This window comes from Phalacrocorax carbo, chromosome 3, assembly GCF_963921805.1.
Source record: "Phalacrocorax carbo chromosome 3, bPhaCar2.1, whole genome shotgun sequence".
Taxonomy (NCBI): Eukaryota; Metazoa; Chordata; class Aves; order Suliformes; family Phalacrocoracidae; genus Phalacrocorax; species Phalacrocorax carbo.
This window is the reverse complement of record NC_087515.1, coordinates 95,260,812-95,274,483: the sequence shown is the minus strand read 5'-3', so window position 1 is coordinate 95,274,483 and position 13,672 is coordinate 95,260,812. Positions and strand designations below refer to the sequence as shown.

Below are 13,672 nucleotides of genomic sequence, written 5' to 3'. Positions count from 1 at the left end.
ATGGCCATTTCACTGACTCCATTTTTGAGGCCCATAGTTTTACACTGAAATTAAAGGCAGGATATGGCATCCTAATTTACCTATATACTCCACATATGTATCTTAATATACATATATACTCCACTGTATTTGCAATTACACATTGCACTGTGCAACCTGAAGTTTAAACATCATGCAAATGTTACTGCTCTGAATATTCTTGTGGTTGGGGTCCCCACAGTACTGCCTAACACAGTGTGTTATATGATATGTGTGCTATATGACAGTGTATGTTACATGAAAAGTTCAGGCTCAGAATTTGCTTTGGTAGAGAAGGTAAACTCCTTTAACAGAATAAAATAACTAAACTATATGGGAACAAAAGGTCAATTCAAAAACTTAAGTATTTCAAAACCATATCATGCGTGGTTTTCTGAGAACTGCTAGTGTTAGCTAGAACTGTATGTGCTTATAGCAGCGTTTAGTTTGTATGTTAATTAGTTTTACCTGCAAATGTAATGAAATTAAGATTCCTGTCTCTTTGACACCTTTGACAGAGTTTCTCTTAATAAGTCATTATTTTCTAGTAGTAACCAGTAGTTACAGCTAGATACAGAATGGCTCTGGCACTCCACAGCGACCTGTAGGGGACCAAAACATCTTATGATGAATAATATTGTCACAATTACTAGCTCAAATGAGTTAATACTGATGACGTTTTGGCATTTCATGTAATGATAGCATGAGCAAACTACATTTTTTTCAGTTAATTGATTTCAGGTAAAGATTCAAAAGGTAAGTGCTGCTAGCAGAACATAAAATGACATCAGAAAGAAATGTTAGGGTAGAGGGGGGCCTCCTGGGTCCTATCTCATCTAATTGAAGGCACCTAGGTTACATAATCACATTCATTATTATATTACCTCACTTATTATTAGCATATTTTTAGCTCCCCCAATGAGATACAACAGAAGTTCTATCATCGTTGTGAGTTTTGAGTCTAGCCAGGTGACACTGCCTGCCTTGGGTGGCCTGTCCAGACGCTTTATTTATAGAAGCAACCGAAATGGAGTGTTTTGCATCTGGTACAAAAGAAAGGACTCAGCTAGCCCATTTAGCCATGTAAGAGTGCGATTCAGTTGCTTGAACGTAGGCGTACAGTGCCACGGAAGATCTGTTGCCGAGTCTGCTGCCTCTCCTGTGGGCGCTCCCTGTTCAGTTGCCCTAGGGCATCTCAAGTGGCACCAGACATTTGCTTTCAGGCAAGCCTAAGTCCTACATTTTAGGGTAGGATAAGTTGTCTGCTGGAGGATGCAATTTCCATTGTGCATGTTGTGGTGACCAGGTCATGTTAAACACCTAAGCATTTTATTTTTCAAGTTGGGTGAAATGAATCCTATACAAATAAACACTAAAAGGTTTCATTTATTATCCTGGTTTGGGCTGTGGTGATCAGACACAGGGCTGCTCATCAGGTACCCCCAGAAAGACATGATTTTCACACCCTGTTATTTCTTTTACTGTACCTTGATCCTCTTTTTCATCAGTTTGCATCCTGTGACCAAGGCTCCTCTTAAATAAACAAACCGTCCCTAATCACCTCCACAGGTTTCCTGTGAAATTGGTAGTTCTGTTACCCAGTCACTCTTGGCCTTGTATGGTACTGCTGATGCAGTCACCTAGGGGCTGATGTCCTTGCAAGACTGTAATCTGTAAAAGGTCCCAAATAATTTCCTCCAGTCACCTTCGAACTTCAGTCACTTCTCCTTTAACCACCCGTGGGATCCAGCCCTCCCTTACAGTGCTAGCTGTAACTTCTGTCTGCTTCTTACATTATTATCAGTGATGTCTGGAAATTTCTCATGTTGTCATGGTCTCACATCCAGTAGTTTTCCACACCCTGTTCAGTTAATTATGCCAGGATTCAGGATTATGCCAGTCCGGTCCTGGCCAGTGGTTTAGTCATCTGCTTGCAGCACTAACAAAGATACTGAGGATTATTCCCGAACTTGACCCTGAAGTTGTCTGGAAAAATATTTTCTTAGTTGTGTGATGAGAGGAATATAAAACAAAGATCAAATCCATTTGTTCAGTCTTGAGTAAGATGATACAGCATGGTGCTGACACCCATATGCCCATGTGAAGACTGTCCCAAGATAAAACAGCTCAAAGCGAGCAAGAAGCCACAGATACTCTTAATCATATACTGATACCATCAAGTCTTCAGGACCTAAAAGAATGGGTGGAAAGGCTTTAATATGATCCTGTTATTTTCTTTGGAGAAATTCCAGAGATGCAGTCTGTATGACTGCTCCTGGTTTTGGATGGCTCCCAGAGGTCAGATCCCAAAGGTTCAAGTTTATCTTTGACTTCTTCGAAGACAGTTTGGTGGCCATATCATTAATACGCAGATGACACTTAGTTCTGTTTCCTCCTTGTCAGCCCAGGAAGGAGATATCTCTGTATTTTCCAGTGTCTGGCAGAGATAGGGAGCTGGACAGAAGCCAAGAAACTGGGCTCATTCCAGAGCTTCAAACTGCTTCGCAATGACTGGCCTGGAAACAAATTTTGAGGAACTTTTACTCAGGTATTCATTTTTTCAAGTGCTTCATTGCTCTCGGGGTCTTAATAGCCTCAAACTGTTCTGCACTTGCCCTCTGATGAGCAGAGCTGGGAATATCCTCTTCAGCAAACAAAGGAAAACCAATCCAAGCCCCCCTACCAGGCCAAGAGCGTGGTTGCATCAGCTCACCTCTGCCAGAAAAGAGGAATCTGCATTCCCATCTTCCTTCCTCTTTATCACTCAATCTCAGCCATGCTCTGCCTTGTGCAGGCTCTGGAGTTTGTTAGGCACCTCCATGAGCTAACACAACTCACCAGAACAGCAGAAACAAACCATGCAGAAATGTGGATAATTCTTTCCACCTTCCTGGGTTGCACTGGTTCTCCAAAGAGTCCAGCAAAAGCTGGGAAGACGGGATGGGGCAGGAAGTGAAGAGGAGCAAGGAAGGAGAGTGAGACCTGATCACCATGCAAGGTGGTGTGCCTGCAACCAGGCTCATATTACAAAACTTGAGACTTGATAACCACTCGAAATTTCAGCTGCAGCCTTATTTCAGCTCACTCTCTTTTCGTCACTATGGCTTTCTCAGGGTAAATTACACCTGCAGCTTGTTCCCAACAATGTGAGCAACTAAAAGCACTGTTTACCACCTACAGAGCCCTAAATAGTTGAAATCTAATTACTTCCAAAAGACTTTCCTTCTTTTGTCCTGCGGTGACCCCAGTATTAAATAGAATTGCTTTGGCCGTCTTGCCTAGGAATGAACTTTGAGGAAGCTGGAAGCAGAATAATGCCTCTAGAAGGCATTTTCCTGAAGAATTTGTTCCTGCCAGAATATTTGCTAAGCCTGAACTTGCCCACATTTGGTACATGATGTAAAATAATTCTCTGTGCACATGTTCTCTGCTAATAACAGGCCCTGGAGTCCTTGGCATTCAGCCTACTGTTGTCTGTCTTTGTCCTTTAACATCGTGCCTTGCAGCCTCCCACCCGGACTTCAGAAATCCTCCACTGTGCCCACATCTCCTCCTGCTGCCTGCACCAGGCAGTGCGGTGGGTCCAAGCTCCCCAAGAGGGAAGCGTATAGATTTGACTTTCTCCTGCCAGTCCAGTCCCCAAGTTTGGTACTGGCACGCTTCCCAGGCCAGGAGTAACCTGGAGGACGTTTCCTTGGGTTGGGGAAGACCCTCAGCCACACAGAGACATGAAGCTGTTATCTTTTGCCTTGGAGATATGTTCAGTAAACCACAACCATGCACCATTATCCCAGTGGCATCTGCATATCTGCTGCATTTCTACATGGCCTGTGGTCAGTGAGTTGCATGTGGAGAGCCCTTCCACGTGTACCAAACTCTGCCGTCATCTGCACTGGTGCTACATGGCAGGGGTGCTGGCCTCCACAGCACAGCTTTTGAAACATCTGTATGCTGATCCTCTGATTACACTCATCACGTGAAGGGATTACAGATGCCCTCCTCGTTCTCTTTGACTTCTCCCCATGTAGGTCTGGGCTAGCATTGCCCAACAGCCTGAGGTACGTCTGTGCTCTGTAGTAGTCTTTAGAGCTTCATGTCAGGAGTGATGTAGGTACACCTGGGCCTGTCATAAGGAAGGGAGAAGGACCAGGAACTTCTTAAAGTGCCTGCCAGCTTTTGATTAGTGTATTTTGTGTTTCAGAAGGTGATCCACTTCAAATTGTACTGATGGGCTTGTAGAAAGTGCAGCTGCTTCTTGCTGTTCTTTTGACTTTATCTCACCTGTGAACAACTTCCTTTTAGTCCTACTATATTTTTCCAATATGATCTCTGTATATTTGTGTAGTTATGCAAATAGATACAGTTATATTTCCCTGCTGAAAATAGGTGAAACACCTTTATATCCATGGAAAAGAACACTTTTTTCTGCCCAGCTCACATAATTTCCATAATTTGCCTCAACTTTGAGATCCCAGACCTTCTGTTTTATTATTTTTAAAACTTACTTACTGCTTATTTAGGTAGTTTGCTCATATTATTTATTTCAGTTTCATTCAGTCATAAACAGTATTACATTTTCATAGAAAAATGTGTTCATTTTAATTTGTTTATGTATGTTTTTCTTTTAGTAACAACAAGATATATATATATTTCATGCGTATTGTATTATTTAGTGGAAATGCTGTTTCATGCCATGTAAATAATCTGCAACTAATCTCTCGGTGAATTCTGGTAAACCACGGTGTCCATTCATTTCTTTTTAGATCACATTGACAACCATTGGCTACGGAGACAAGACCCCTCTTACTTGGCTTGGAAGGCTACTTTCTGCAGGATTTGCTCTACTTGGCATTTCTTTCTTTGCACTACCTGCTGTGAGTATGCTTATAAAATTTGTAAAAAGATAATAGAAACTTCTGTAGCTCCTACTTCTGTTATGATACAAAAAGCTTAAGAAAGCTCTCTACATGAAAAGCAACTGTTTAAAGCTTTTTGCTCTGTGACAACACTGGTAAACTGCTGCCCAAAATCCAACTGAGAGGTTGGTGTTGCTGTCATTGCTTGAGTCTTGGGGAGTTTCTTTGGCAAAAGCAAAACTGGGAAATAATCCTAAATTAGGTAGCATACTGCTGTGTAAGGTTGAAATTCCTTTCTTTTGTTATGAATTGTGGATCATATATTACTGCTTTTTTTTCCGATTTTTTGAAAAAAATCAGCTGATATGTTTTTCTGAATTAGGTTCTCTTGAACAAAAAAATATTTCTAATAGGTTGTCTTGTATGACCATATTCAGGCTACCAACAGAGAGTAGTAGAAGGCACTAAATAAACTAAAAGGTAATGTGTTGAATATAAAAATGCAACTAGTATTTTCTGTGAATGACTGTAAATAAACATGACAGTTGCTTTTTTCAATGTTCAGGAGATTTTAATGGAAATGGAAGTCATCTAGTGACTGAAGTATAGTGTAGCTTTAGAAAGAACTTTTCATTTTCATGAATGAATTTCCTTTCTTTTTTAAATTAGTATTGAATAAGCATGAAATCAGAAGTGACATTTGTATATTGTTGTATTGCATCCTGTGCAACATATATAGAAAATCAATATTTTCATACTCAGATTCATTACGTATAGATCACTACAAAATATGTATGTTATAAAAATACATTTGTTTTCAGCCATAGAGACAAACCAAGATTAAAAGTCAGCATTTGAAAACAGCATTGAATCATCTAGTGAACTGCGTTTATTTCTTACTCTAAGTACAGAGAGTATTTCAGTATCTCTGGCATATTATAACGCATTATAATTATAATACATTATCTGTTTGTGACTCTTTTACATATAACAGCAGCTACTGTCATTAATTCTCTTTGTTACCTAGTCACCACTAACAAGAAAGTTAATGTTAGCAGGACTACAATGAACACGTAAAAGATGAATAACCTTGCATATTAGAGATGCCAGAACTTTAGTTCCTCATGTCGTGTCCATGTACAGATACTCATTTTCCTCAGAAACACTCAAAAGTACTGCAGATATGGACTTTGAAGTCCACATATGTCTGGCATATCTGGCAGCTGGTCATTTCATCATTCCTGGCTTAAATTCCTCTGAGTGTTCCTGCCTGATGTTTTATATACAGATGTATATCTGTGGCCCTCAGAGCTGCAGGAGCATAGTGCAGCACCAACCCAAGCAATGGTTGGGATGAGTGGTCACTAGTAGCACCACAGATGTTAACTCTTATGTAAGGAGTCTCCAGCCTCACCACAAATGGACACTGTTGCTAAGCCTTATACTGTCTTATACTGCCATAAATGTGCTATCTGGTGCAATTATATGGCATAACAGCTTCACAAAACCTTAGTAGTTTATTGTGTATACTTGCTGGCGAAACCACCTACCTAATAATAAATGGTGTATTGTATTGCAGGGCATCCTTGGCTCAGGATTTGCATTAAAAGTGCAGGAACAACATCGTCAGAAACACTTTGAGAAAAGAAGGAATCCAGCCGCCAGTCTAATTCAGGTAAATACGGAATCAGTGAAGAGATAACAGTAGGTGATTAAAAGTACATATTGGAGCAAGTTTTATTATTTCAATTTGGAAGGTTTTGTGGAAATAATGGTTAACAGATTGGTTAGTTTCATGAAATAAGTTCAGTGATTGCCGTGTGTTGCCATAATTGTGCATATAGCATTTCTATGCATAGTTTTTAAGTTCTATCCGTGCTGAAGAAACCAAGTCAAGGATGTCAATTGCATGCCTGTAGTTAGTGAATTACTTGGAAAAATAGAATTGATCCCTAGACAACCCAGCTGACAGCACAGCACTCTTGCCTATATTAAGCTACTTTTCATCTGCTAAAAGGTTTAGAGTGCTCCGATGAGTGATATACTTGGTGAAAATTAAGTGTCCTGCCCAGAGAATTGCTTTCACTATTAGTCCATGCAAAAGCTGGAAGTGTAGGCACTAGCAATTCCAAAATGCCTGAAATTGTCTGAAGTGATTTCAGCTCCAATATTGACATGATGGTACAGATCAACGATTTAGAAAGATTTTTTTAAGCAAAAATGGCTCGATATTTGTTAAACAGCTGTTTAGCATGGTTTTTTTCCTCAACTTACAGTCCTAATTTAAAATGAGAAAATCCTCTAAAGAATGATTTTGCACCAACCTTTACTCCACCTGACACACTGTTAAAAAAAAGGGGCGAGAAACAATCTTCTAGATTCCTAGTTTATTTTCCTGCGATCCCAAGTATGTTATGTGTGCCACTTATGCTGGCTTTTTTTTCATTCTGAAATAATAAATCCAAATAATGAAGCTGAGCATGAATATACTAGAGTTCCATGATAAGTTCAGGTTAGATGCCAGGCTGTCTTTGAAACATTCTTAATAAATGTTTTCCATTATTAGTGTTCAATGATTTTTAAATACTAAATATTTGATATGTAATATTTATTAGAATAATGAATAAATATAAATCCACTCCTTTTGTATCTATTGTACTGTAGAATGAGTGTATGGGGTATTTTCTAATGCATCTATTCTAATCTATTTCTTCCAAGTTTGGTTGCCAGAGGAAACACACAATAGATTTAGGTTTTGGATGTGGCTATTATTATTATTATTGTATGACAGTCAAACCAAAATATTAGTAAGACAGCATGCTAAATAGATTAAGAGTAGCTAGCTGACTGATTTCAGAAAGTGACCCTCAATGGGCAAAAACATTGTGAAAGGAAGATATTTGTGGTCGGATCCCAATGATTAAGCTTGTTCAGCATTACATGTTCATTTTCGTGTTCATTATTTTCAGTAATCTGGAAATATTAATATAAAGTTGCTGATGGAGATATTTGCCAATGGCACAAGACCTGGCAGAATGGTAAAGATGAGGGCAGGCACATGGGGATGAACCTGAGGATGATCTGGGTGACTTTAGCCAAATGGCTTAGTATGCCAAATACAAAACTTGATCTGGATACAATGAATTCAGGTTATTACAAGAGGACTAATATTAGTGACTCTGGAAAGGATTTCACTAAGATTAGAAACACAGAGGAGGAAGAGTGAGGAAGAAGGGCCAAGAGCTTCCTACAAGTTCCCAGTATGTTAGTCCAGCTGGTTTATTACAGTCCTTAGGTACAGAACCAGAAAGGTAACAAGTAAGAGAAGGCTGATCACTGTGTATGGTGATGCTAGTACTAAAATGCTACACATCAACTCAGCACCTGCAGTTTGTAGATGAGACTGGAAAATTGGAGAAAGCAAAGAAAACATTGCAAAAAATTAGTCCAGGACTGGAGAAAATGTCATATTCATAAGTGCAGGATGTGTCTGAACTTCATACCATTGTCTACTGTAACAGTGCCTGGGCTTTTTTAAATTTTCTGTTGTGGATATTGATAACGAACTACCATGGAAATCAGTGTGCTCTAGTTTACCAGGGTAATATCTATCTTATAATCAGTTATGGTGTGGAATTAGTCTGTGCTAACTCCTCTGTTGCCATAGATATACTGTCTGCTAGAGCCTTTACCTGACTTAAAGACAGCTAAGGTATCACTATAGAAAACCAGCATGTTTCATAGGGACATACTTTTCTTGATATGTTTAGCTTATAAGAAATATTTGGTGTGAATATTATTTGAACATAAAAGTCCAGAGAGGGAGTATTGGAACCTACAGGGCTGTTTAATGTAGCAGACATAAACATAACAAATATCTCTGGCTATAAGCCAAAACCAGAGATTTTCAGATTAAAAATAATGCAGAGATTTCTGAAAATCAGAATGATCAACCAGTGGAACAATTTACAAAGTAAGTGACAGGTTCTCCATCTGTAGATGAAGACTAGATGTGTTTCTGGGAGACATGCAGTAGGAAAACACAGGGTATTAGACTCCGTACAAGAATACCTGGATGACATTTAATGGTTGACAATATACAGGAAGCACAGATACTCAGCTAGTACAAATTAATCTAGTTATGCTGACATCAGGGAAGCTGTTCCAGTTTGTAGAACTGAGGATCTGTCTTACTATCTACGTGCAGTTATAAATCTAAATGTTGAATATATTTTCAATGCTATGCTTTGGTCACTCACCTTTGAAATTATTTATTTCGTGTTTTTAAACATTTAACAGTGTTTCAAACCACAGGGAATACTTCGCTTTTCTTCTAAATCCTTTTTGTCTGGTTTTCATTATCATTTACAAAATGTATTATGACGCTTTCTTTACTTCAGACTGCAAGTTTCTGTGGGTGTCCCCTAAGGACCTGTCACAAATAAATCACTGAGATGCTTTTTTGAGCACCTTTATGTGTTGAATATCTTCTGGTGCTTCCATGAAGCCAGTAACTCTTACTTTAACATGTAAAGTGTACTGTGAGTCACAAAAGTTTTGGTAGGTTTTTACTGATATTTCCTTAATCGACCTAATAGAGCACATCTCAATCTGAGCAAAATCCCCTCTCTCCGTAATCAGTGCGGTGGCATTGTCACTTCATGTTCTTGGTTCCTTTGTGCTTTTCTATTGTTTCCCCATACCAGGCTTCTTGGCGGTTTTATTCTACCGACACCAGCCGAACAAACCTGACAGCCACCTGGCGATATTATGAAAGTATTCTTCCTCCCCTCAGGCATGTATCAGTGCTATGAATGATAAAAGAAAGCCATGACTGGTATTGGTTACTAATCTGCTTTTCAATTTTTTGTTTCATCCCCTGCTCCCTCTTGCCTTGTTTTTTCTTTTTTACCATATATCCTGCACGTAGTGTGTATGGCGTAGTTATGCGGCTGATGAGAAATCGGTTTCCATTGCTACCTGGAAGCCTCATTTGAAGGCCTTGCATACCTGCAGCCCTACAAAGTAGGTACAAATATGGCAGCTGGTGCTGTTCTCAATGTCTGTTCAAGCTTATAGAGAATTACTATTTGTCTGTTTCGTCTTGTTTTGTCTTCTTAAGTCCTCTCATTAAAAATTTCAACTAACAATTCGTATCAATATTATCTAGGGGCTAGGAAAGTGGGACAAATACAAATCATTGCCATTTATCTGAGGACAGGCATTAGAAACATTTTCCCCAAACCCCACTCATACGTCAAGGTTAACATTTCACCCAGTTCCAAATTATCTCGAAGGAGGGAAATATTAAGTTTAATGCAGAGCTTTTTCCTTGATTTAGTGGTATTTTTATGCCTGTGCCTCTGTACAAGGCTACAGGTACAGATCTACCTTTGTGAGGGAAGAGAACCTTGTGGTATTCTGCAGGTGAATGCACTGGAGAATTTGCTCCTTTTCATCATAACTTCTGGTATATTCAGTATTTCCTTAGGGCAAATTATATCCTCAGTTATACACATGTCGCAGTGTGGCAGATAGGAAATAGTTGATATCCTAGGTTGGGTGAGAATTTGCAGAGCACTGGCAGCCCAAGAGTCTTCAATAATTCAGTAAAAGATTTACCAGAAAGTAGTAAATTGACTGATTCAATACGGGGCACAAATCAGGAAGTAAAAGATACTCGATAAAGATCAAAAAGGAGAGTGCTGAGAGCCTTATGGGAAAACTCTGATAAGCATCCTAACTGTTGTTATTGCAGACAGTGCAAGAGAATTAGTGGTTTCTCTCAAAGCTGGGTGATGAACATCCACATGACAGTAAAAAGGTAATCGTGTGCCAAAAAGCTCAGCCAAAAAGAGGTTTGGCTGGGTACCCAAAGCTGATCTTTGAATTTCAAAGAGTTGACAAGAACAGAGTCATAAGTAATCCATTACCAAATCCATTCCAAAATGCTCCAAACTAAAAGGAGCTTTTAGATTAAAAGTTACATGGAATATTGATTTTTGACATATACAAACAGGTTGAAGGCAACATTGGTATAAATGGATGGATAAAAAATTACATAAATAATGAAGCTGTATCCCACCAAAAATATCACTGTCCCGCAAAAGTGCATCTACTTATTATTTTAAATAAGCATATTGCTGTGCTATCCTAAAATGAAACCTTTTTATTTATCAGAAATAACTTTATCTAATAAGAGCTTACAGCTTTCTGTTATATATGTGTCAGCAATGCATTTTGCCTAAGTGCTTTGCCAACTCAGTCTGCAGTGGTATGTACTAAGCATGTTATGCATGTGTTAAAACAACTCAAGAGTTTCTTTTTCAGAAGCATTGTAGTTACAAGTCTTGCTTGAATGTTTTTGTGGTTGCAATGTAACATCTGTGTTGTACACTAATTAACATATCCATTTATGTTTATCATATATCTAACATCATCTGTAACTAAGTAATATGATTACTATCTGCATAACAAGTATGTTTTTCCCTCCCACTCCCTGACCTGAAGAAAAGAACAAGGGGAAGCTTCTGGCAGGTTTGTACTTTCTTTTATTTCTTTTATCTGTGAAATCGCTGCTGCTTAATGGCTTTTAGATGTTTCAGGTTCTGTACAGTAGGTTCAATGAACTGTAACTGTTAACTGATAATAATCACAAATTGCATTTTTTTAAAACTCATATCGATAGACTAATGCTGTTGAAATCTGCTTCTTTGTCCCAGTTTTTGTATGGGAAAATCTAGGCAATTTTTTACTTTTTAACTTTGGGGGGAGCTCCATTCGAACAGTGACGGAGTAGCGAGCGGAGCAGCCTCCCCTGACCCAGCTCCTGGGCAAGGATGTGGCCCCCAGCTTCTGCCATAAAATCAATGCTCAAGGTTTCCAGGAATCACAGTGGAAGCTACAGGCATGTAGTTGAATTTGGCTTTGTGAACCATCCCACCAGCCCTCTGTCACAGAGGGAAGACCCCCTGACAGTGCCGGCTGGCTGTCGCCTTGGCAAGGGTCTGTCTTGTCCTACAGGAACATCCTCAAAGCTTCCTCAGTGCCACATCTCCACATTTTCCCAACCTTTTCCTGCTACCCCTCTTCTAAAGAAGGTTTTGGGAAACAGCAGGTAGGGGGAAAGCACCACCACAATGGCTCACCTCCAGTTTGCACTCTTGCATGGCCCTGTTCAGGCGGAGGAGGCAGTCTGGCATCTCCTTAAGCCTTACCGTTGTCAGCCAGGAGGGCAGGTGGGGTTTCCACCCAGCCTGGATGCTGGCTGAGGACCGGCTGCCTACAGCATGCAGAGGCAGGCCTTGGCAGGGCTATCCTCTTCGGATAAATAAAGCTCTGGGGATGCACAGTCCTAAGGCAGTAAGTGGAAATGCTGCTTTTTGCCATACTTATAGCTCTAATCCCTAGGGACAGGAAAGGGCTCAGTGGCTACAAGAGAAATTACACTACCTCCAAAACTCATTAGGGATGGGAGTCAGCAGGCATTCGGCCGTCAGCGCTGCGGTATCAGCACGATCAGAGAATAGTGGAGTTTACCTCTGAGCAGAAAATAATGAAAAGCCAAGAAAAAGTGTCAGTGACACATCAATGCCTGAAATACATCTGCCCCCAAGTTGTACTGTGGTTCACAAACCCTTCTGGGATATTCAGTCAGGGGTAGAAAGCCTTCACATTAATTACCCGCGTCCTGTTCCACTTTCCAGATTGATCCTCCGGCACCTGACTCCATCCTTTTCCCTGATGTGCATGTAACTGCTGTTAGTGTCAAAGTAACTCGAGGGGACTGGATTTACTCTGAGATGTCCCTCGAGCACTTCACCTGCTCTATCAGTTCTGTGACTTTTCATATACTGTACCTCCATAGGCTTGCTAGCCAGTGTATTGGTCTCATTAAATTATTACAGACTGATAAACCTTTTTGCACTCACCAGCCCTATTTCCTACTCCTCCTACAGCTAAAATTAACTTCAGCTTTTTTAAAGGTGAGGCTGAAGTTGATAGTAAATTAATACGTACCTCCAAAATAGCGACTTGTGCAGAGGGGAGAGGTTATTCCCAGTTGTACCTGCAAGCACTTAAAGAGAGAAATTTACTTACAATAAGTAGAAACTAGATGCTAAAAAAACAAATCCCAGTTGTCAAAATTATATTACATGCTCCATGTCAATGATAACTGTTGTTGTTTTAAAAGTAGTCAATGATTTAGCCAGACTTTTTTGCTTTGTTTTTACTGAATGGAAGATGCTTGTCCCTTCTCAAACTCTTAACTAATATGTGCACTGCTGAAAATTAGCATAGGTACAAAAGTGAACTAGTCAACTCCTGAGATCCTGGTCTACAGTAAAAACCCTGCAGACCACTCAGTGCCTTTTAAAAACGGTGTGTTTTGTCAGTGGCTGCCTATTGCTCTCATGCTGATAAACTGCTATACGTTTGTATCACCTTCAATACATGTGGTGTATGTGGTCTTTTGTGGTAAAAATGTAAATGCAAACTGCTGCAACCTACTTTGAGATAACTGTCCTCGAGTGTTTAACTTCTTTCTTACTGCGATGCTGAGTGACTTGCATGGGATGCTATGTGAACTAAGTAAGCTGCTTCTTGTTTCACTCTTTAAATGAAGATGTGTTTGCACAAGTAGTGCATTGGATTGCTTTCTGAATATGCTCTTTGCTCTGTACTCCATTCTAGTGACAGTGGAGGAAAACTTTTATTACTTTAGGTAAAAGTTAATTGTTTTCTTTCCTATGAAAATGACTTTTACATTTACAGAAATTAATTCTTGTGTTTTGTCA

The 13,672-nt window shown here is 39.6% G+C and overlaps 1 protein-coding gene across 1 annotated transcript in view; it reads left to right on the top strand.

Moving 5' to 3' along the window:
* The window catches only part of KCNQ5 (potassium voltage-gated channel subfamily Q member 5), a 302,174-nt gene that overhangs the window by 252,698 nt on the left and 35,804 nt on the right, over nucleotides 1-13,672 (top strand). The window contains exons 6-9 of the mRNA XM_064447806.1: nucleotides 4,782-4,892; nucleotides 6,454-6,549; nucleotides 9,805-9,899; nucleotides 11,385-11,411. Of these exons, the coding sequence (XP_064303876.1) occupies nucleotides 4,782-4,892; nucleotides 6,454-6,549; nucleotides 9,805-9,899; nucleotides 11,385-11,411 (329 nt within the window). The remainder of the gene's footprint in view (nucleotides 1-4,781; nucleotides 4,893-6,453; nucleotides 6,550-9,804; nucleotides 9,900-11,384; nucleotides 11,412-13,672) is intronic.